The 25461-nt window shown below is 44.3% G+C and overlaps 1 protein-coding gene across 5 annotated transcripts in view; it reads right to left on the bottom strand.

Annotated features, from left to right (window-relative positions):
• Nucleotides 1-25461, bottom strand: part of LAMTOR3 (late endosomal/lysosomal adaptor, MAPK and MTOR activator 3) — a 342388-nt gene that overhangs the window by 222942 nt on the left and 93985 nt on the right. For all 5 annotated transcript variants that reach the window (XM_069630717.1, XM_069630714.1, XM_069630718.1 and 2 more), the window contains one exon: nt 11597-11631. In XM_069630717.1, the coding sequence (XP_069486818.1) occupies nt 11597-11631 (35 nt within the window). The remainder of the gene's footprint in view (nt 1-11596; nt 11632-25461) is intronic.

The following is a 25461-nucleotide window of genomic DNA, read 5'->3' as shown; positions in this document are numbered from 1 at the left end:
ACAGAGGCATCGATCGGAACTGGACAGCTGCGGTCTCCACCAATGTGACGCGTAGGGCCGAGATGACGGAATGGACCGTCCCACCTAGCTTCGTTTGCTTGGCCCGTAGGAATATTCTTCTGCAAATGGAGAAAGGGAATTAACCACCCGTGGAGTTGAGCGTAAATACCCCCACCCCCGCTGTTTTCCCCACAGATCGCCTTTGATGTCCCCTCTTATAGTCTCACCTGATGGTTTGAAAAGATGAGCTCTCCATCCTGCATTGAGCGCAGGGGCGCGTTGATAACCAGTTGCTTCACTGGCTCAAAGGAATTGGTGAGTTCCAGAACAATATTGACTCCGAGATTCCCGGCAAGACGCCGTAAGTATTAAGTTTGTAAGAGTTCAAATGCCTGACTTTCACTCTTGTCCGATTCCTTGCAGGTTGCAGCTTGATCGTAATGAAGAGTTCCTCGTGGCAACCGGTAGTATTCTGGTAAGGATTTGTATTTTCCAACACAGTTCGATAAAACAAAGTCAATATGTAACCTGTTGCTTTCTCCCTTATTCAGGCGCTGAGAGAAAGTATGAAGTCTTGGGGAATAATACCTCCGGCGGTAAAATCAGGTAAGTCTATTGTGGTGAGGAGGGGTCCCCTTGTTAGTCCCTTTGTTTCACCTTGCTGTCCTTTTGTTTCCCCTTAGAGGCCGGGGTTCGGCGAAGATGCAGTTGAAGCTGCGCCGACCCGTGAAGAGGAATAGTACCCCCGGTGGTAAAATCAGGTAAGTCTATGGGGGGTAACTAATATTCCTCTGTGTATTCCCTTAGCTCACCTTGCTGTCCTTGTCTTCTCCTTAGGTGCCGGAGTGCGGCGGGAACATGCAGGAGGATGCGGTGGAATGTGAAGATGCTGCGAAGGCCGGTGAGTTCAGCGCGGCGCTGCAGCAGGCGAGGCGACGGGCATAAAAATAACTTCTTTCTTCCAGCTCGAAGGCGCGATGAATCAGGAATTCAGGTAAGGATTAAAGGTATTGCTCTTGTTCTAACCTTTTCTCCTTCTTTCTCCCTTTTTCTAGGAGCTCCAAACTCAAGGCGGGCGTGGCAGAAGGCTGGATGCAGACTTGCAGGCACGGTGAGCGTTACGCTGCTGGATGCAGAACAACACGAAGCGTGTGCTGCTTTTCGGGCATGGTTTAAATAGCCTCCAAAGTAGTCCCAGCTAAGTATTCCTCCCCAGCCCCGCCGGAGTAAAAAATAGTCCCTAAGTAAAGTAGTCCCTTCCAAGCCTCTTTTGGCTTGGAGCTCTTGCAGCATGGCCTGCATCAGATAACTTTGCAGCATGGTCTGCATCAGGTAAGTTTTAATCTATGAGCCTGGAGCCTATAGCGCCAGGACTGACTCTCCATATGAGCCTGGTGCCATAGGCGCCAGGAATGGACCCAAATAGCTCCTAGCAAAGGGTTGTTGGGCTTGCTTAGGATAACTTGATGCCTGCTTCCGGGGTTGCTGGACATGGTCTGGGTCCCCGGGGGTAGGCATCATGACAACACTCATCATACCACATCTCTTCCACCTCTCCACAACACCCAACACGCACAGGAATATTTGCATACAAAAAACAATTCCAAGTCTACCAATTCATACCAGCACACAGTGACTGGTTTTTCAGAACTGAAGCTACCAACAGCACTCACAGCTCTCTTATGCTCTTCCCTCTTAACCCCAGTTACCTTCCCCAAGCCCCTTCCTTTCCAGAGCCACAAGAGCACCTAGACCCCATGAAAAATGGCAGCGGTGCACGGTACAGGTCCCAATAACATAACTGCAGGGGAACAGATCAAATGGGACATTACATGTTCAGAGGTGTAACACGTTCTGAATTATCAGCTGCAAGACCCTGGCCAAAGGCTATCACAAAGGACTCTGGAATACTGCCCGATTTGTGGCTATAGCAATCCCTCTGGAAGTACTCGGGATGGCAGTTCAATCACTCAAAGTGCTCATTTCAACCTTATAGACCAATTTCAAAGGGCATGGACCCCCAACTTACCAAATACTGTCAGGCCAATAGTCAGGATGCCTATGTGTTTGGGTCATTCACTGATGTCTAGGAGAAAAACAGCTGGAGGACCAACCAAGTTTGTTGCAAGTGCCCCAGGAATAACTTTGGATATCAAGCCCATATAGTAGGGAACCAATGGCACCTCCACAGCTGCAACGTGCGTGTAAACTCAGATAAGGCCAAATAGTAACAGTCAGTGAAAAAATATGCTGGGAAGAAGTAGGCAGAGGGTTTTACCCAGGTGGAAATAAATCCAATGCAAATGATGGCTGTAAATGGTACGATTACACACAGCATTAATTTCACACTGAACACACCATTTGTTGGCCAGCTAATAAAGTTAAACTGGTAAGTATGAGCTATAACATTCCATTTCACATTGGACGACCCAGGTTACCCCCCGCCAAACCCCCCAAACATTTCCAAAATTCACTTAAGCTCCTACAACAAACCCAAACAATTTCACATCTAGGTACATGTGCTGTAGGCTACATACGACAAAGAGGATCATGCTTTCTAAACAGCACACAGTACTGCAGCCCTAGGCACAAGGGATATCAGGTGTTTGAGCTAAAGACCTGGATCAACCTCAAATTTCCCTGAGGGTCATTTTGTTGCTTGGCAGATGATTTATTTTTGTATTGCATTGCTGTTGCCACAAATGGCGTAATAGACAGGGTCTTGTGCATAGCCCTAGCAATGCAGAAACGTCAGACTATGAAGAAAAGATTGTATGCCATTACAGAGAATTACCAGAGTACTGAAAATGAAATAGTCTTGTGTTATATTCTGTGACATGTCAGGAATGAGAAGCGACACAAGGCTTTGTTACTCAAAAATCAGACATTTTATTAAACAAAAATGGGCTGGAAAAACACTTTTCTAGCCCCATTCTACGGAGGAATTTCCCACCCTGAAAACTAAAACGAAGGATCCGTATGTGTCAAATAGTCTGTAACTTTAAAGTCATCCTTGTGTCCAAAACATTCTAAGCTGAACCTCACACTGGAACTAAAACAACAAAGGGTGCAAGGAAATGACTTACTTGATATTAGCAAAATGTTCACAATCAAAAATATAAGGATTTGTAGCAAGGCCCGAGATATGTGGGTTGTTTTCTGTGATGGTGTCGAATATTATGAACTTTCTTCCTTTGGAGAATGCTTGGTTGGCCTCATGGGAGAAACTAAGAACGAATTGGTTTGAAGAGTTGGGCAATGACATTCCAATGGAGGCGTGGGAACAGATCTGGAGGGTCCCAGTTAAAGCAAGAATCAACTTAAATTTGCGTTATGTTCATCAAAGGGTACTGGGTAAAATTTACTGGACTCCGCTTCGTATGTGTAGTCTTGGATTGCTAGACAATGATGTTTGTTGGGGGTGTCGGAAGGAGAAGGGCTCTCCGTTACATATGTTGTGGTACTGTGATAGAGTGAGGGACTATTGGAAGGATGTGCTGGATAGGATTGATGCAATTTGGACTATTGATTTCCCGCGTAGCCCATTATCTGTGCTCCTGCTGTCTGCAAGATGCGGGCGTGATATTGCTTATGTGGTTAGGAATTGGATTAATAAAGGATTATTGGTAGCTGTTAAACAGGTGTTAAAGGTGTGGAAAACGAGGAAGAAACCTATTCTGGAGAAGTGGCTATGTGATATGAGGATTCTTTCAAAATATGAGAAGTGCTTATTACGTAAACAGCAAAAAGGAACAATTTATGAGGAACTTTGGGGACCTTTTAATGAATTTTATGGAAGTGAATGATTATAAGTCAAGGTATGAGTGTTTTCTCATTCTGAGCTGGTTGGGAGATGGGTGTGTGTTTTATGTCTTGTCTATGGGCCTCATTACACGGAAGGCGGTAATGGTTAACGGCCACCGTTAATGGTAACGGTGACCGTTAACCATTACCGCCTTACTACGAGGTCCCTTAGCGGGTTGGTGCTTTAACGCCTGCTTTTTGCAGGCGTTAAAAACCAACCCGCTAAGGGACCTCGGAGCTAATTACGGCACCGCAAAATTGCGGTGCCGTAATTAGCGCCTTCCCCATTCCCATAGAGCCCTATGGGGCAGAAATGGGAATGGGGAAGGGCAATGGCGGAAGGGGGATTTACCGCCCACCAACCTTGGAATGGGGCGGTAAATCCCCTTTCCGCCAAGGCGGTGCCGGTATTTTACCGGCATGAGCCATAGCGCTAATAGCGCCATGGCTCACCGCCTTCCGTGTAATGAGGCCCTTTGTCTTGTGGTTTTGTTGTTCTTTATTGTTTCATAATATTTTAAAGATTCTTGAGGGAGTGATTCTTTACTTCTGTGTGGTATTAGATACTTTTTGTTTTCCTTTTATTGTTTTATTGTACTCTTCATATTCTTTGATTTCAATGATTGATTATAATATGTTTATGAAAATTATAAATAAAGTATTAAAAAAAAAGAAAAAAATATAAGGATGACTCCAACAAAAAAATTGTTTCTAAGGAAAGATCTTTGGATCCAGAGGGTGGTTCCCTTCCCCTGGATTTTTAGCTACGATAGCAAAATTGTCTCTTTAGCCAACAGTTCTTTTCGTGTTTTTGTACTGGACTCACAAAGTTCTTGTTCAAATTATAAATTTCATGAAAGTCTTTCTTTAACTTGATGAAGCAGCAGATTCCATAACAGCCTTTCTTTCGGGTTTCTTGTAACTTTTCCAGATCTCCTGGTGCACTCCTCTGCCAGGTGTCTTCCCCCCCCCCCCAATGTCAACTGCCTGGTATACTCCCCTGACAGGACTTATTTGTTTCACTGTTCTTTTCACTATACCACAGTAGCAAATAGCCTGAGGTTCTTGATTTTTCTATGGTAACACTTGCTTTAGCTTCCCCCACATTGGCATCTCACGCATCTGTACTTGCTTGGGGTCTGTTGCTGCACTCTGTCTTGTCAGCATTCAAATAATCTACTTTTTGGATTGCCTCCGTACTGGGTTTTGTCTGCATTCAAACCCCTTTTGAGAATTGTCCATATTAGCAATCTCATACCATTGAATCATCTGGTTGCACGCGTGTCGGTACACCCAGTGATCCCCAATGACTTTGGGCAGATTCACTGGACGCTCACGGCGTATCCGACTCTTCCCGTGCCTCTGCAATGAAGCTTTTCTCGCTGGGTCGTCTTCTTGCATGGTAGAAACATTCCACCAGCTTTTCCCCGGCTTTCCCTCCATGGCCTGGACCGGAGAACGCTACTTCTCGGCACAACCGTACCTCCAGGAGCTCTGCTGCGGCTCCCAGTGCCATCATGGTCCTTCAGGTGTGCCTGCTGCGCCTCTCCTCCTTTCTCGTAATGCCGTTATGTGTGCCTCGCTGTTATGCTTGAACTAAAATGGCGCTGGTGCGCAGTGCATTCTGGGAGCGCTCGGAGCCATGATGGATATTTACTTCATGTCACAGTGAAAAGCTGCACACATTTTGCTGAGTGTTAGATTCACGGTGCTGAAAAAACATGCTTTCCAAACCTGGTATGCGGTCAAGGACATTTCTGCTGGGAAAGCTAACTTTGTTATGGTTTGTTAGGAGCGTGTTTTTAGAGGAGGGAGGCACTCTGCTCCTTGAGGGTGGCTGTCGATTGACCCAGCTGGCAACCAACGGCTGCTCATCAATGCGCAAGTGCCATTTACAGAAGGTTCGAGAAATCGCCACCCCTTTTCGGAGTGTGCCTTTATGCGGGGCCCCGGGGGTGGTCAGGTGAGACTTCAGCCGGAGGACGACGGTTACGTCCGGCATTCCTGTGAGTTGTGGTGCTCTCGGCCTGGCTGTTATCGGGGTCTTCCAGCCGCTTCTGGGGAGATGAGGAATCAAATAACGCTCACGGTGATGTATTTCCTTTTGAATTCTTTGCTTCTTCTGTGATTTATTTCTATGTTATTACTGGTTGCTTCTAAACTTTGAATAAATAGCCGTATAAGTGCTGATTATCTTCTAAGAGTGTGTGGTTGCGAGTTATTGCGTCTTTCTGCGTTCAAAGTATTGGCTCTATAATTGCATTGGCGATTTATTATTTTCCATGCACTCTGGGGAGAGCAATAGACTCGCGTTCGTGAGCAGCTGCAAAGTATTTGGACGCCTTCCTACACACCGCTTTCTCCTGCATGGAGCTCTCTTGCAAGAGAAGCTTGAAGCTAAACGTGCAGGGTAATTGTTTTACTAAACCTAATCTGCGCAGGACATTTAAAAATGGCAGAGTCATGGCAGACTCTGCCATTTTTAAATGTCCTGCGCAGATTAGGTTTAGTAAAACAACTACCCTGCACGTTAGGCTTCAAGCTTCTCTTGATCTGTATAGACTCCTTCCTCCTCTTCGTCTCAGAACCTGAGGATTTATGGGAGTTTACGTCCATAGGCGTTACTGGATATCTTGGATGTTGCTCAAAAGTTTCACATAAAGACACATCAAAACCAGAAGATGTTATGCATGAGTTGTGAATGTTTGAGTCATAAATGGGGGCTTGACTAGAGTGGTTCAGAGGAAAGGTTTTCTGACTTTTACTATAGGGTGGAACTGTTAAGTGACAACAAGCCATTAAGGACTTTGGTATTATAGGGTCAGAGTAAAGTGGGGAATACCTTGTCACTTGAAATGGAGTCACCACCTCCCCCCAGTAGCTGTCTACTCCCATGCGGTCCTCCGTCGTATAGCCGTCCCCAAGGGTCAGAATCAGGTAACGACTGCCGTCCCCTGGCCACATGGGAGGAGGTCAGCGCAGGGGATTCAGCAATGGATTCATCACTAAATGTAGGCAAGGTCAGTTAAACCAAACAAAAAAAACAAAAAAACCCTCATTGACTTTATGGTTTTTCTTCTGCTAAATGTTCTTAAGCTATGCACAGTCGTCTTTGGTGACATGCCAGCCATATTTAGTCGTTCTTTGAAGATTGTGCACAGCTGTCCTTGACCTCTTAGTTGCAAAGACTTCCTTATTGTTGCATAATCTGGGGAAGTGTGCTGAATGGCTTTGTAGCAAAACATAAGAGGTGATGGCTGGATGGTATAGAATTAATCTTAACCTCTGGCATTGCTCTGGGCAACCCTCCTGACCATTGTTCTTCGCCTGTCAAGCCATTACAAAAGGGGAAAGACCGTATGTAAATCAGGATTGGTCCCACCCCAAAAGGGGCTGTCCAGCCAGAACTGGCTGGTCACATCCCTTTTGCACAAGACCACAAGCATCCTCAGACATGTTTCGGTGTAGCTTGGGTCTCTAGGCCCAGCAGGCCCGTGAGCCACGTCTGGGCAGAACCATCCCACTCCTGGGGACTACAGCAAATCAGGGGTGATGGCTGGAAGATTTAGAACTAACCTTAACCGAGTCTGCCTGCTCGGGAACCGTTGCGATATTATGAAATGTCCACTGCCACTTGCTTGCACTGTTGCGAGAAGGGATATTGGTAGTGTTTCTTCATACGTCACCATGGCTCTTCAAATAAAAAGATTCCATCCACTTCAGGGGTCAAGTGCATTTCTCTTCGGTCTATTAGATACACTAAGTTACTCGACCTGCAGGACTAGCAGGATTTTAAAGATTTTTCGAGGCCAAAGTACCATGTAAATGGTACTTTCCCTTCATAAAACCTCACCAATGCAGGTGGGCTAGTATATTTTGAAAGCCTTGGGAGGGAGTTTGGTAACTGCTCTTGATACAGCAGCAGATTTTAATAATGGAGTTGTGGCTGTTGAGAAACAGGGGGTATCTCCTCAATAGTACTTTGCACCCATGATGTGGGTAGTGTCTATGTACACAAAGTACCTTTTATCAGAGACAGAATTTTTTGGCAACCCACAATCAGGGCAACCCACTCTGATTAGATATTCCTCTCATCTACAAACAAACCATACAATTACCCACATAAGCAGAACATGTCGAGACAACCCTTCAAGCTCTCTCTCTAATGTATCTCCCGAATCGTACATCACTGAGCCATTCCTTCGGTCACTCCTACCAGAACCGCATTCTGCTGAATATTAGAATGAAGCATCATTTCTAGGTGATACAAGGTTAGTCTCTCCTAGTTATTTAATTCATTTATGTATATTGTAAGTTTTGGAACCTAATAGGACCTTGTGGTAAAACATTTTTTCTACATGTGATCCACAGATACACATCTGGAGCTGGAAATGTATATTTGAAAATAAGAGTAAGGCAGCATCAGCCCTGAAGGATTTACTCCGAAACGCGTTGGCATCTAGTTTACAACATTTTGGATACAGCCTATATACACTCTGACCAATTAGAGACAGGACCACATGATACAAGAAAGTGTGAAGTCAATACATTACTCTTTGAAGTGAGATTGAGAAGTGTGACACTGGACTCTATGGACTATGGAAAGTTAACCCATGTGAACAAACTGTTGTCACTTATAAGTACTTGTGTGCTATTTTATGTTGCTCTGTTAAATGTATGTGTCTCTGTTAATTTGGCAAATATTGCTATGAAATGTGATGAGGATATTCTGACATGCTGTTTTTGTACGTGCATATCCACAAATTATTGTGATAAAAATATTTCACTTTTTTGGGAAAATCACTCCTTATAAATATTCTTTTTAATTGAGAAGTCGAAGAGTATGATTGACAGATATTATTTAAATGCATTGAAAGCTGAATTGCCCTGATGGGCACTTATTGAAACACAAGATAACGTTTTGCACCTACATTTAATAACTATTTGTAAGTTTTTCCCTCAGGAGTGCATATAGGGACCACCTGTCAGCATATGACAGGTTTTTGGTATGTTTGGTTTTCCTTGTTCTGTCTCTGGTGGTCATGAGACAAATTTTGTCCCTTTGCACCTGAAATGTTCATATTATACTCAACATAAGAAATTGATTGCACATTAAGTCTTACGGACTTGAATTATAATTTTATAACATCCATTGATAAGTTAGTGCCCCTGTCTGTATTGTGCTCTCTCTAATGTTTACCAGCTCCATGTAAATGCCATTGTTGGAAGTTCAATTCAGTACTGTCATTTGCCTTTGAGCACCAGTCTCGGCTCAATCTTTCACTCCCTCTCACCCAAGCCCTCAAGCGTCACCCATCTGACAGTGGAGGAATACCTGCGCTACTGGCAAAAATCCACTCTAAACTTCTCCCTTCTCCATCTCTGCTTTAGGCTCAGCCAGGTCCAACTACACTAACCTCATCTCCTAGTTCTGCTCTCCACCTTGCAAGCAAACCAGAGCCATGCTTGCCTCCTCATAGTTGACCTCATCACACTCGGCTGATCAATCTCTCTCTCAATCACTGCCTCAGCCGACTGCCTCAGCCTCGGACTTCCTACCCACCACAATGGCTGAGCTGGAATCCATCCTCTTATCTGCCAACCCTTCCACGCTCCTTACTGACCTCTCAGCAATACAATAGATGGGTGTCCCCTACTTCGCTGGCAAGGGGGAAGCAACTAACAGTAATGAACAAGGGTCAAACCAGCAAGTTCACTCAGAAAGACACAGTCCCATCGGCAATGTGAGAAAGGTCCCTCAGTCAACACCACAGATCACATTACGCACTTTATTTGTGTTATATTGTTGTATGTTATATTTATGTATGAGCTTTAAACCATTTAATACTTTTTTAATGATTCCTATTAAATAAATAAATCTACTATTTTATTATCTTGTTTTGTTTTGCATGAAGTGATCTGTGGTGTTGACTGAGGGACCTTTCTCACATTGCCGATGGGACTGTGTCTTTCTGAGTGAACTTGCTTCTAAATCCGCTGGTTTGACCCTTGTTCATTACCCTTACTGACCTCTCGGCACCAACAAAAACTGATCCCACCTTTCCCCTTCTCTTCTATCTTTCAATTTTGATCTGGTATTTTCCACAGCATGTTTCAATGTGACCATGCTCCTACCCACATCTGAGACAAACAACCCTGCCAGTTATTGATCTGTCCCTCCTTCCTCACAAGTCCAAGACTTAGAATGTGCAGTCTTCAAAGACTTACCTGACAACTAACTGCCTTAGCGACAGCCTCTAATTTGGGTTACACAGCAAACAGTCCACAAGGAGCATTGTCTCTCACTCACACGTGCCTTCTATCCTAATTCTCATTGAACTCTACGCCGCCTTTGATACATTTGATCATGAATCTCTCCTTCAAACTCCCACATTGCCTTTCAGGGTACCTCCCTCCGCTGCAAGGCCTTCAACCGGATGGATTGCTCTTAACTACTGAAACATTGGGACCTCCTTCCCAAAATCTCTCCATGTAGGGGTTTTGAATGTGGCCTACGCCACTTCACACTAGCCCTCCCCACTTTAGAAACTCATCTGCTTCTTTGACTTCTCATACCCACTCGCATCTACTGCTCTTTTTCTTGTTCACCCCAGAAATATCATCAAGCATAACCAACTGTCTCTCACCTATCAGTCACTGGATACTGCGGTTGTCCTGCCAATTCCTCTAAAACTAAAGTGATCAGCTTCCTAGCATCCAATGCCACATCGCCTTCTCCCCATTTCTAAATTCTTTCCCTCTGATCTCTTTACCCTATCCCCAAAGCAAGCTATCTGGAGTTTATCTTAGACAGTGACTTTGAAGTTCAGAAATGTGTTACCTCCTCTGCTACGGCTGCCAGAATTCGCTTCCTGAAAATCTGTAAAATACAGCACCGTTTCTGCTACCAATTACACTCAACACCCTTGTCCTGAGCAGGCTAGTCCTCAAGGGGGCGCCATTCACTAAGCAAGTTACTGACTTTGCTATTGTATCCTATGTCCCACAAAACAACACCCACCTAAGGTCACAGCCTTCACGCAGTGTAGCTATTGATGCAAAAACAGCTCCCAATTCCTTCTTCTTCGGTTCATGTTAGCCCCACCCAACCCCCGGCCTCAATAACAGGTTAAATCTACCTTCGATCACTCAGTCTCGCACTCTACCTTCCCAAGGTATCCCCAACCTAAGCTTCCACTCTGTGCTGCCTCTTTCACCCTTCTGTCTCCCCATAAGCGGAACTTCCTACCCACAGAAATAAAGGGCATCCGCAACTATGATTGACTTCAAGCTCACCCTTAAGAGCCACCTTGAATCCCATGAGGGTAATTATTGAATGTGTTTAATGTCGGTTTAAGGGTGTTCCCATTTTCCACTGCCATCTCCTTCCCCATCACCGTCCAGGTTGGTATATTAACTAGTACAATGGGACCAACATCCGGCACTTGCACTGCCATATCCCTCAACATGACCATATCCAGCACTTCTTACCAAAACACTTTTCATTTTCAATAAATACAAAACAAAATTCATAGCCGCATATAATGGTTTTAAAAGAAAAATAATTTTAAAACGTGGGGAAAACTGATGTCATATTTTTGACAGCAACTGCAAGTCATATTTTGAAACATAAAGGCAAAGAGAAAAGCTTCCAGCCATAACAAACTCCCCAATATGTTGTGTCACAATAGATCGCAAACCAATCAAATCACAGCTGCGCATGGTTGGTATAACACAGACTGACAGCATATAATGCAAAGTTTGCACACTATGCAAAAATGGCAAATATTACCTTGGCAATTTCTTATAAAGGAAACGCTTCAAGTCCTGTAATAGAAGTAAACAATGAACACATGGTTACAGAGTTAGTTACATAATACTGTGATGTTAGTCATGTATGATATGGCATTTATAACGCACCTGTACACAAGTGTTTCAGCACATTACAAAACTGCATCATCCCATTGACATGTGGGTGCTGCTCATGGTGCGTACATACAAAATTATTTTTCAAATTTACAATTCTCAGTAGAACAGGATGCAGTCAAATTTCAATTGAACAACATTAATACAAAACAAAGGGACTGTATTAGATTTTACTGTGCACTTTCACATTTCCAATTCTTATAAGAACCAACATCCCTCCAATCTTTAATAGAATTGTGAAATGTAAACGAAAGTGAATATCAAACCCCCTATTCATAATGGCATAGCATAGACAAGCAAATACCTTTTCAGAGATAAAAAACGGAAGACATTTCTGGAAATAAGAATTTCTACAATATTGTAGACTAACCAGGGCAGTAAGACAGTTGGCAAGAGACGCGGCCTGGGCCCAAAGAAAATATCCCTCCTTAAGATCACGAGTAGGATGGACAGGAGTATCTTCCAACTATACCAAATTATAGTACAGTACAAACTGTCACTTTAAAAACAAAAGAAAAGAAGCATGAATTCTTAAAAAGTAGAATGCTGTGGTTGATGATTGTGTGTAAGGTGTGTAATTATTTGATTAAAACATGTTCAACCGTACTGCTCTTTGTGACGAATCTCAGGATGTAGTCACTGCTTCCATCGGGGGAGCCACTTCTCATGAGGCCAAGGAGGTCAGGCTGCTACCCGATGGTCCCCCTGAGGGTGGTACTCAGTGGGAGGGTCTCAAGGGGAGGTAAAGCCCCTATGGGACCAGTGACAACTATTCTGAGTGAATGCGGTATGCCACAAATACATTACCCCCTTCCACTGACACTTACCCTACCCAGACAACTCCATAAGTCTCTGTATGGTAGGTAGTATCCCTCCCTCTGGAAATACTGAGACGAGGAAGAGTATGGTTTACTTCGAGAGAATACCTTCCAAAAATGGGACGAAGCGGAACACTGACAACCCAGTAGAGAGGGAAAGTATAACTACTGAGACGAGGAAGAGGTGCGGAGCAATGTGGAGTGTACCGCAGAACCAAGGCGAGCAAACCAGAGAACATCAAACAACCAACTCCACACACGTATCAGTCAATTAATGAGCTGCCTAAAATACCATGCATACAATAAAAAGGGAAAGAATCCTTCCTTGCGGAGCTGCGTAGGCGTGAGAAGCACAGAGACTGACTGAGATGCCGAGAGAGGAGCAGGAAGGACCCATGCTGGTTGGGAGAGCGAGTAAGACCACGCGATCCGAAGGACCAAGGCTCATTGGGAGGTCAGCAGCACACAGAAGAGAACCACAGGACTGGGGAAACTGCAACCAGACTGCCCCCCGCAGAAGTTCCCGCCGGCAGCATTGCAGCTGCCTCCAGACGCCTTGTGGAGATGCCACGGCTCTCGCAAACCATAAAACAAGGTACCCAGAGGGCAAAGGAGGCTATGGGGAATTAAGAAGGCTGTGTACAATAGAAGGGGACGAGAAAGATTGCCCACACGGGGTCGGAGACCCACAATTGAGAAACCAGAGAAAAGGGGTCTGCGACCCACAACTGAAAAACCAAACTGAAGGAGTCTGGGACCTAAAACCGAAGAAACAATATACACAGGGTCTGGGACCCAAGACAGTTCCTGGCATGGGAGTACACCAGCACTACCTTTTGAACTATAGGTCCGTTAAGAAGGGATCAAGAACCCAAAACAATCACTGGCAGGAGAATACACCAAGGCTGTCCGTGCACCGGTGAGAGAGAACCAGGTGAAGGGAGTCATACCCCCCTGGTGCGTTTATGAACATTGTAAAAAGCCACGAGAAGAGAAGCATTCTTTTGGCATTACAAGTAACCTGGAGAGAGCCAGGAAAGCCACGGGAAGGAAGGCATTCTCTTGGAAGTATAGGGAGCCAGGAGAGAACCAGTCGCCCTGGTGTAGTTTTGAACATTGTGAACACTTAGTTTTTCAGCAAAGAGAAGGGAGCCATTCTCTTACAACCAGAACTTTGAGTTGGAACTTTGTTTTCTTGCTGAGCCAGAGAACTTTTGCTAGTTTGGAACATTATCTTAACGTTTTGGAAAAAAAGATTACTGGGGAAGGGAGCCATCCCCTCAAGAACCAGTTTCTCTGATACATGGAACTGTACCTGTCCAGAAGAAGGGATTCACTCTTCTGGACCAACAAGATAGCAAACACCTTTAGTTTAGTTGCAAGTATTGGAAATAGGGTTTTCACACAGGACAGAACTATTTTTAGTTCTTGGAGATTCTGACAGTTTCCTTAGTTTTGTTGAGGCAGGGAAACCCCTCTTAGAGTTCGCTCAAGATGGGGGTTCATTTTCTTTTTCCATATAAATAAAAGGTTTCTGCCACCCACCATGCCACCAAAGTGTCAGAGTCGTACGTCTGCACCCTTACATCTTACACAGAACAAACCCAGACATTCCAAATGAACAAACTAGGCTTATGTGTGACAGAATAGTCTTCCAACCTAGAAAATGGCAAATGAAGTACGATTTAGGGTTTTCTGGCGACAAGATCGCGAGACAAAGTAGGAAACGGCTAAACAAATCTGCTTGATGAAATGGATGACAGTGAGGGGGTGAAAAAAAGAAAGGTGGAGTAGAAACAATCACACGAGTGGATGTCGACACGAAAAGAGGTCTAGCACGGACATTGAAATACCCGCCAGCCCCACAGAACTCAAGATGGCCATTTGATTTCAGTGAGCTATAGTGGAATTGTCAGTCTTGGATCAAATTAAGTATGCACATTCCAACAGAACTTCAAGGCCTCCTGAATACAGACACTTCGACAGACATGGGGCAAAATGCTGCTCTGAATAGCCCACCTACAAATGAAGATTTTCTTTAACAAATTGAGATCAGACTGGGCAGAAGTGGAACATGCATTGCCAACATGAATGAAGTAGTGTGAAATAATTAAACACAACACAATTATTATTGATGGGATTGTACATCACCTACAGGTAAAGTGTAATAACGAGCTTCGACATATTATGACAAAAGTGAGGATGAACTGTCTTATACAATTTAAACAATTCTTTATTTACGGCTTAGGTGGAAGCTAAGGATTGAAATTATACTGACTCAATGTCTTTAGTGCTCCGGTCATGCATGAGTTGTGACTTGGTTTAACGAAAAGATGATATTCTTGCTCAACTTCCCTTTTCTGAAGGTTCTCCCCAACAGGCTCTGTTCTTACCATTGTATCAAAAGGAGTATTTTACTGATGACACTACAATTTGGTTTCCAAGCATAGTGTTACTCCAAATGGTTTGACCCTTCTCGTCATCTGGCGCTTGTGATCTAGCTTCACAGTGTGCAGAACTGTTTCATAATGAATGCTTCAAATTCAATTTCCTATCACAAAAACATTGTTCTCTTCATTGCGTGACTTACGACAGTTTTCCAGCATGCAGCAGTTTCCTGGAGTGAAGGGCTCAATTCAGAAAAGGGAAAACTCCACTCTAAAACACGCAGAGTTTTCTTAAAGAAAAAGTGGGTATAAACATTTACTTGCCAAAGTGATTTTGGGCCTAGCCTCAAAGACCAAAACTTTCAGCATTTCTCCTTGGCTTTCATTCTTTTTCCAGCTTGTTAGGACATTGCTCACTTGTTGTCGATTTCTCGACTGTAGCATCTTCACTCTAGCGCTCCTTAGAATCTCTTTAGGTTCTTGCCTTTCGCTCCGATACTACATGGGACTGTGCAAGTAGCAGAATGATTCATGGAACCTCTGGCTCACTTTCAGAGTATAGCCATCCTCTTCACATTTCTCTGCCAGTTAGCCATCAGCATTCATGTCATCTTCCAGGTTTCAACCAACAGCAACCTCCTACCCCTCAAGCCCCAGCATGGACTGTGGTTTCTCATGCATGCAAACTTTTGGGAAGTAGGACATGATTTTTGGGGTGCCACCTCAGTTTGCCAGGTGGAAACTCAAAATCACCAGTGCTCACCACAGGCATTCTGACTTGGCCTTCTGGGTGCTATAATCTCCCTAAGAGTGCAGTCCCCAATCGCAGTAGAGAAAGAAAGCATCCAAAGTGTACATTTTTGAAAATGAATAACAAACACAAAATAAAAACGGTATGCTCAACTACAACAAATACAGGGTTTGAGTATATAGACTGGAAAATTGTGTGGGTGAGGGACATTTTCCTTTAATTAACAGACATTTCAATATGTATTGTTTTTGTAAAAGCTAGCAGTCAAGTGAACCTGTTAGGGACTGAAACCGGTTGTTCAATTGTTTGGTTGGAATGGGAAATTAGAACTAAAACTGTGGAAAATCTATTATGTGTTCTGAAAACCACCTTATCCGTAGCAACATGAATGGCATTGCCCCTCCCTAAATAACAACTCTAATTTGCATACTCTTTGCATAGTTGTGATATCTAGTAAGAAGCCCACATTCAAAGTAAGATGTCTAAGAGCAGCTGTATAGAATCTGATAAGGGGGAAGCATTAAATACCAAATGGTGATCCTGAAAGACTGTTGAATCGCAGGGATCTAGCCCATCTCATTGCAGCAGCCGTTGTCTTGTGTTTTTGCAGCATTTTTTTTATGGGGAGCAAGCCCACCCATATTACCCCAAACACCCCCTACCAAATGTAACTGTACCCCCGGATTCCACCCCCAAAGTAGTGGCAAAATTGCCATTCCACTAAATGCGCTTAAATGGCTGCAACACAGGGGGTTGGTTCAAATGGCAGCACTGCCCCAAGCTCCTGTCTCTCCCATAGCTTTTCCCCACCACAACTACTTATTGATGTCAAGTAAATCACACATCCCCCTCAGAACATATATCCTTCAAAGAGGACCAAGGGCGAATGTGTACCCAGAAGCTTAGGGTGAATGGAGGAGAGACGGGACACACTTTGAGATGGTTATCCAGTTCACTCAAGATAGGAGGGTGAAGTGGACATCTATGACAAGCTAGAGGAAACACTTACGAGTCCACTCCAAAATCAATGCATTGGAGCAGCGACAAGGTATATGTGAAAAGCAATATACAAGGTTGGAGGCAAGGGTAGTGGCTCACTAAGGCAATTTGAAGATACTCTGAGCAGGAAAATTACCCCCGGATGACATGACCTTTGCATATTCCGTTTTTCAGAGGACTGTGAAGGTTGTGCTCACTGGTCTAATTCAACTGTCTCAATGGACCTGCCCAACCTTTTAGAGGGCCCAGTGCTCTTGCATTCAAGCACTCCAACTGGCAGAGACCCAGTGCCATCATTGAGATTTCAGTGCTTCCAGGAGTAAGAGATGGTGTTAAAGGCTGCAGGTTAGGGGCACTCTTATGGAAGAGAAAGGAGAAGATAACTTTTTTTTTGTTTCTAATGACCTCAGCAAGGATCAAGTGAAGAAGAGGAAGTGGTTTCTGCCCTCAAAGAAAGCTGCCAGAGAGGTAAGCCTACTTCGTAGGAGTAACGCAAGGCAGACAAGTTCTAGTTCAACCAAGGTTTATTAGTGCTAGTAATAGGGTTGGGCCAAATCGTACAAAAAAGCTACGTACAACCTCTGATGAACACAACAGGATGGCTTCTCCTTGCTTCTGGTAGATAAAGTCTTTGAGATGGCGAGTCTCAATCCAGGCCTTTTCAGTGGCGTAGATTATCATTTTATAGTCACTTAGTTCTCTGGGTTTTGAGTTACCTCCCCACACCTACTTCCTTGTCTTTTGGTTCACATTCTCTGGTCCTCTGTTCTGGGAGTCCCCTGTTCTGCAGTCTAAAAGCCACATGCATGCCGAATGAAAAGGCAGAATCTGGGTATGGTAGCAGTGAATAATAACTCAAAACTTCCACCAAAAGGCAGATAGTTGAGTCTAGAGGCTTGACCACCTATCAGTCTCAGGCCGTGGCACTGTTCCAACGCCATGCCTCATTTCTCTCCCCATAGGAAGTAACCATGTTTACTTCTCACTCATCCTCACCACTCCTTCCCACCAATACACAAACATATGCACCATAATCTCCCATTGCATTGTATTAAAATGAGAAGGCAAAGTATTCGGCTGTAGCTGAATACCTATTTTTCAGCTGGAATACAGCCAAATACTTACTCAAAGCCAAAGTTTGGTACACCCCTACAGTCTACCCACTTCTCCCGCCTGCACCCTTTAACTGATCTCTCCCTTCTCACTACAGTTTCCTAGATAGATCTAGTTTCTGGTCTTCCCCGGCCGAGTCCTTTCTGCTACTATCTGCTTCCTTCTAAATCTCACTCCTTCCAACACTACTCTGCCTTTAAGCTCGTTCCCGTCTGCCTCTCACTTGTATCACCCATAACTCTCATACTCTCAAACCGCCTCTTACACTCCCTCCAGAATTTCCTCCAGCCTCTCTCCTACTTACACTCAAACCTTCTACTCAAATCACAAAATTACCTCCAACCACTCTGTCACTCACATCCAATTGGTACCTTTTCTCAGCCCCCCACATCTTATCTTCTCTCTCTGTAAACATTCCAATGTCTCCTCAAGGTCCTCCACCAGCTGCTATACCTTCTCATGCACCTTCTCTTGAACCTCAGTTCTTGGCGAGTCAGTGTTCAAACAGTGCGTCCTACCGTTCCGGGCTGGGTCTCATCAGTTGGCCCTAGGTGCATTGTGGTACCTATAGTTAGTTTATTTTGGGCCGCTTCCCAGGATCCATGATGTATGCCAGATTTGTGAGCCATCGGGTGCATTCTGGTCATCATATTCTTTTGAAGAATATAAAAATAGTCCTGGCCATTACAGAGGCTGATGGGCATTGGGACATGGGTAGAGGCGCAAATGTTTATGCGCAGCCCCATGCATAGCAGGGACACATGAAAAAAGGTATCCCCCCCCAAATTATGGTGTAGGCCTGCCTCTGGAGTTGTCCGGGAAGGCTGCCTTCCACAGGTTCTGAAGGGTCTGTTCTGCACCCCTATTCCCCAGCCTTTGCACAGTGGGTGAATACAATGTAACGGTATGTAATTAAACAGGTTTCCGGAGAGAAGACCAGAAGCTTTTGTGGAAACTCCTACTGGGCTTCTGCAATGCCCCAGGCGGACTGTCCATCCTTCACACTACTCTTGAGGTTGAATGCGGTTCAATGTAAGCACAGAGCGGTTTACTCAAAGATAAACCTGGTGTTCTTACAGGATTTTGGACCCTAGTGGGGTAGGCAGGGGAGGTGCAGGACAAGACAGATTGAGATTGCACTCAAAGCACTATGATTGAGGGCTTGCACGAGTCGGTAGGGAGGGTTGAAGAAGAAAATGAAGTTTCCTTCTATTCTTGAATGATGTGGAGGGATAACGGATCACTCATTTTTGCCTGTGGGCCACATAGGTGAGGGGTGGAGGAGGGAGTCAAGGGAAACTGGAGCCATAGAAGATGTCAGGGTTAATTGGAGGCCCTCCCGGACATAGCAGAAGGAATGTGAGCTAGTCTCACAGGTGATGTGAGAGGCGGGGGAATTAGGTACTGATCATCGATTAGCATTGGGACAACAGTACTAGACTATTGACCACCGAGATGAGACATGCGAGATGAGGCAGAGCAAAGGTTCAGGGCATGCACAAATGAAAACCTACTGACAGGTATTGGGGAAACTTTGGAATTAGATACTGAGAGTATACCAAATGATTGAGGGTTTACTGGAATTGTGATTGGGAAGACCGTTAAGGAGTCACTGATTGTTCGTCTCCGCTCCGATCTGTATGAGACCTGTTTCCAGAAGTTAGACTAGTGGAAGAAAAGTTCAAAGAAAAAATGAGAGAATGAGGAATAATGTCAGACTATCCAGGAATGGGTAGGAAGCATGGATTCTGTGAACACCAGGAGGGGTCTTGTGATGTCTAGATGGATCTCTCCTTGTATGAGCTGTGAGGCTTTGCTGAAGGAGGATTGTAGATGAGGATTTTACCCTTTACCCGACTTCTTGGCAAATTGGGAATTTGCTTAATGGGTGGGGATAGATTGTTGACATGAACCCTTTGGGGATCAGTGGACTAGGCGGAGGGGCGATGTTAACTTAAAAAGCTATACATGTCTGGGTTTTGTGTTGCAATTGTAAATGTGTTCAGGACTGCATTTAGATTTGAGATTCCCAAGACTCGTCTCCAATCGGTATGTATTGTCTTGATCCCATGGAAATCGCATCGTGTTCACCCCTTTCTGGTAAAAAAGGAGTTGGGGAGGTGGGAGCTACAAGTTGCAGGCAGGGGGTGCAACCGCTGGCCATGAAGACACATAAAACAAGTAAAGCAAGAGGTGGCCCATCCCATTAAGACAGTAAAATGGAATATTGTAAGGTTTAAATGCATCTGTGGAAAGGAATAACGTTTGCTCAAACAATCTCAACAAATGCTTGAGATGTGATGTGTGGAAAACACAGATAAGCAGGCGAGATTTGGGATTACTCTAGCCAACGACTGTCACTTAGGTCATCTAGGATGAACGAAGACACAAAAGAAGTACAGTTGACCCAATATATGTTTGTGGGGATTATATACAATTAGGTAAGGGCCAACTAGAGTAAAACTGAACTCCCACAAAGAAAAATAGCAGCTATAAGGGCAGTTTTCTCAAGGGTAATTGTTTCAGCCAGTTGAGAGTACCCTGGCCTTCAGGTCTCTTGAGCCAATGTCTAAGTCTGTTGGAGTTGGCGTACCTGTACAGTTTCTGGCAAGGGGGGCTCATGAAGTTCCCAAACCATTTTCCTTTCAACTGTTTTAGAGGCAGGCTTTCTGTGGTCCAGTACTAAGTCTTCTGGGTGCACCCGCCGTCAGTCGCAGGAAGAGCTAGAGACAGACCCATAGTGAGGTTCGAGCAAATGTTGGGCCTTCTTTCCTTTGACTGCTCTGAGGTGCTCAGAACCTCCTTGACCACTTCTCACTTCTCCTCTGGTCCTGCCTATGGCCAACCTCACCCAACAGAACCTTTGGCCAACTAGGCCCTATTCTTTCCCCCTTGTCTTCTTAATCATCATCATCTCCTGCTCCTCCTGCTCCTCCACCACCACCCTCATCCACACCAGGAGGTTCTCTGGTCTTCACTCATTGTTCAGACCACCTTCTCCAACTTCTTCCTCACTGTTAACTCCTCCTGTTGACCGCTTGACTTCACCTACTACTACCACCTCCACTGTCAATGTTCCCCTCCTGTTATTGCCGCCTTTGCCACCCTTTCACTCTTGCATCCAGAGGTCACCACCAATCTCACCACCTCCTCCTGGTGTTTCCACCTCATTCAACCACCATCTCCTGATATTACCAACTCTTCCTCTACTGATGTTACCACCTTTTCTGTCTCCACGGTAGCTACTTTTCCATATTCTTGCAGCCTCCCCTTTTCCCAGTCTCCACTTTCCAACCTGTTCAGAATCAGCACCTCTGGCAAACCACTAACTATTGATAAGAGTCCTGGTCTATACAGAGCAGTAACCCACTCCCCTGGGGCAGGCCTTCTCTACAGTATTTGCGTGTAGGGGAGCTTTGCTGAGCTGTGATTGTGTCATGTGTCTGTGGTTAGGTGTGCTGAGAGGAGGCTTCCCTAAGGCCAGCCACCGTCTTGGATCCTAGAAGTGGTTTGGACAGCTGCCAGACAACCTCCATGGCACTGCCAGGTGGACACAGGGTCTCTCCAGCTTCCACACAGTGCATCATACCAGGCAAGCCCCTGATAAACATTCACTCCATTGTGAATGCTTTAGCACATAAGGAAACATGAACACAGTACCTACGGAGTGCTGAACGGGGTCTGGAGGTCAAGGATTCTTTCATTTTGAACTGCCAATCAGCACAGGTAAGTGAATCGCATTCTGCAATTAAAAAAAGGTATTTACACAGAACTTCAGCGGTCCGGGTCTGGGCATTTAAGAGTTTTTACTAACAATGTATTTTGTATTTGTATTTATTGTTTCATACAGCGCCTTAATCAAAGGCGCTTTACAATGAACAACAAAATAAACAAACATGGAACAGTAGAAGCAATAACTGTAAACATGAGTCAAACCAGAAAATCAGCATGTACAGCATGTAGAACAAATTATATATGAGAAAGGAGAGGAGGGGGGTGGAGAAAGAAGGAGGGGGATAGAGTAGTGAGTAAGTGAGTAGTAGTAAGAAGGGAGATTTAGAAGAGAAGGGGAAGATAAAGAGAATACAGAAGGGTACAGGAAAGAGGGAAAGAAGGGGGTAAGGGGATCAGGGAGGGGAATGAAGAAGAGATTTCAGTGAGGAGCGGAAGGAAGAATAGGAAGGGGAGGAACGGATAGAGAAAGGTATGGAGTTCCATTGAAAGGGGACAAGGAGCTGAAACAATAAAATCAACACTCTTGCCGGCAAACTTGGAAGAATGAAACCTTTTCCTTAAAATATATTGATTTCTATGTCAAGTGTTTGGGTTTGGCTAAGAGGTTGGAATGACTTTCCATGAGGACTACTGCTACAGGGCAAAATCCAGAGAGTAGGGCTTTCAGTGTCAAGTTGTCCAGGAGGCTAATGCGTTGGTGAGGGCTCAGATCTAGACCAAGGCAATTGGACTTGCCCTTATCAAACATCCATTTTAGCAAGGGAGCAACTAAGGGGATTCTCTCCCACTATACCCCAGGGCCCATCCTCCATTGACTCAGGGAGGGCCCTTGGTCACTCTACGTGCAACCCACTCGGGGGGCTGACAGAGCACTTAATAGGGACTACAATGCTATTTCTCGATTTGTTCATGATGAACTGCTGTAAATGGGCCATCAAGAGCTGGTAATATGGAGAGCAGAGAATGAGACTATAGAACTGGTGAAGGTATCTTGGTAGCGGGCACTCAGATTGCAGACATCATAAAAACCTAAAGAGGCTAATAGATTGCCTCCTGGAAAACCCTCGATCCGAGAGAACGGTAATAAACATTCTTCCCAGGCACACATTGGAGTCATTTGTGAGTGGACTACATTCTAGTACCTAGAAACATATTCTCAACAACGTGTAGGTCAGAGATTAGAGACATTACATTTTAATCAAGCCATGGTCGTGGTAGATTTGTGCTGCCCGGGAAAGACCAAGCAAATCCAGGAAAGCTGGAGGCTGGACACTTTACGCATGGTGGATAAACATGTGGTTGAGAGTTTGAGGGTAGATTTCGAACACCTTTTGGAAGACAACATTGGTACTGTGGACACATTCGGCCCTCTGTGGGGTTCCGTAAAGGACTACCTACAAAAGAGACAGATTAGACTGGATCTGTAGTGAAAAAAAGAACCAGGAAAGGGAGCTAGAGAATGTGCCAGAATTAAATTGTATACAGAAACGTGAGTAACACAGACGCCTTATGGGGGCAGGCACCTCAAGGGCCCACAGAAGCTTCTGGGAGGATGTATATTGATCAATAGGGTCAGAGGAATTGAAGGAGTCGACTGGTACGGATAGTTTCCCAGCAAAATTATATTTGCAGTTGGAAGACCATTTGCCCAATCCTGAGGCATGTATTCAATGAAATTCTGTTTATAAAACGGTGAAATCTCCATTAAAAGTAGCATGCTATGATAACCATTATCCTTAAAGAAGGCAAGGTTTAAAAAACAATTCATTATTTATAGACAAATATATTTACTGAATAAGAATGGGAATTTTTTGACCAAGGTGATCGCAAATAGGTTGGGAGATATTCCTGTCACGATACAGCACTTGGAGACTAGGTTTTATTAAAGGTTGGGGGGCTGGACACATCAGGGCTTTCTTAGACCATCAGGATTTGATAGGGTTAACTGGTGCTTTCAGAGCACTATATTTACCAGTTACGTCAAAACAAGCTGCCTCAGGTGGCTGTGTTCCAAGTTCCAATCTGTGTTCTGGGATATTTAAAGATACGTAATCTGTGTAAGGAAGGTATCCATTACAACTTTGACTCTTGATTTTTGGGTAGGTTTGCAACTACTAATTCCCACACACAAAGCGCTAGTGCCTAAGCAAATATGGACCACTCTACAGGTGTTTATTTACAAAAGTTACCCATCTTACTCTGTAGTATGGTTGTGAAACATAAGGATGACAGATTACAGCTCACCAAGCTGAGTTTTTTTTTCTCTGTTTTTGAACAGATGACCAAGTTCGCAGACAGAGAAATAACAAATCAGGAAGCAGGGGGGAAGAAGAGGAAGGAGTTGATGTCCACTGCTACAGTGTTCAGGAGCGGAGTAAGCTGAGAAACAAATGCCCAAGACCTAATCACATGCAGGGAGAACAGGCAATCTACCTAGAGTGAGCCTGTGACAGAAGGCCCTCAGCTGAATAATAATAGGGGGAACAAACAAGCCATACAATCTGCACTACCGACCTACCAGATAGAGGAAATAATGAGAAGATAAAGGGGGAAGAACGAGTAACACGGATACCAAATTGAGTGCCCTGGTAAAACCAGAGAAAATCAGAAATTCAAAAGGAAAGTCAGGTTTCAGATAACCAAGAGTGTTGATTAACTAAGATTCATGGAAGTACATGTACATCACAAGTGTGTTAGCGAGAGCAAAGTACAACTTAACCTAAGGAATTAAGGCAATGCTATTATGGGAAATGTAGTCTTAAAGTCTGAATTTGAAGAGGTGAACATTGGGAACTACAATCCAAAGGAACTCCCAAGTGATTGTAAGAAGAAGGCAGTTGCATGCAGGAAAAGGTTTTGTACAGAGGCCTGAGAGACGGTGAAAACAATTGCATGTTGGAAACTGCAATCCTAAGAAACTCCCAAGAAATTGCGAGAAAGAACAATTGTGTGTTGAGAATACTAGTTTAGAACAGAGACCAGAAATGCTGACGAAGAATAACTGCATTTTAAAAAGGCATTCTAGTTAAAACATGGACTGAGAATAACAAAGTGGCAAAGACTGAGAGAACAATTGTCAGTTAAGAATTTCCAGGAAGAAGAGGAAGCGACAGACTTGAAATGTTAAAAAATATGAAGGAGGGCTCCAGAACAGAGTATGGGGAAGATGCAGCCCGATCCTAGAGTTCCTGCTCACTCCTGTGCTGGATCCCCCCAGAGACTGGCAAATATAGGAAGTTTGATTGGAGGAAGTCACTCTGGGACACGATGGCCTCAGGATGCAGAAAATCCCTCAGAAAGCCCCTCCTGCTAAAAGGAAAAAAGATGGAGGTAAGAAACTCAAAGGCTTGGGGCTGAGCTGATCAGCAGCCGAGGCTGTTCAGAATTCAGTTCCTACATTTCAAAGTCAAAAGAGATGGTCATGAACATTGATAGAGACCTGAAAGAAGTGGTCTGGAGGATGAAATACCAAATAATGTTATTTCATGACTTCTACAAAGCACTTGTGTATAAAATGAAATTGTTTAGGCCAGTTAAGAAGGGCAGATTACTTAATGTCCTTTCCAGCTACATTTAGAGTCAAGCTAAGAGAAATACTGCCCATCTTTAAAGAGCATCCCAATGGGTGACTAATTATGAGCAAATTGAATCATCACTCAAAATAGGGGCTGTTCTATTTATTTAAGTTGCGGTCTAGGTTATTAAGTTGTGTTACTTTAGCAGCATCAGGGTTATTAGTTTACTAAGCAGGTTCTGGAAATGTTTGAGGTAAGAGTCATGTGAGGAGCAATATAATGTTTGACCACAAGATAGACCCGAAAGAGTTCTTGCTGCAGTTGTTTTTTCCTTCACTTCACAACTGCAAAAACAAGCAAGGATCCAACCTACCCGCTTCAATGGCGAATATGTGGTGCATGGGTATTGGGGA

This window comes from Ambystoma mexicanum, chromosome 6q (genome assembly GCF_040938575.1).
Source record: "Ambystoma mexicanum isolate Mex_15411 chromosome 6q, UKY_AmexF1_1, whole genome shotgun sequence".
Lineage (NCBI taxonomy): Eukaryota > Metazoa > Chordata > Amphibia > Caudata > Ambystomatidae > Ambystoma > Ambystoma mexicanum.
The sequence above is the reverse complement of the archived record's forward strand: the minus strand, read 5'-3'. Positions and strand labels throughout refer to the sequence as shown.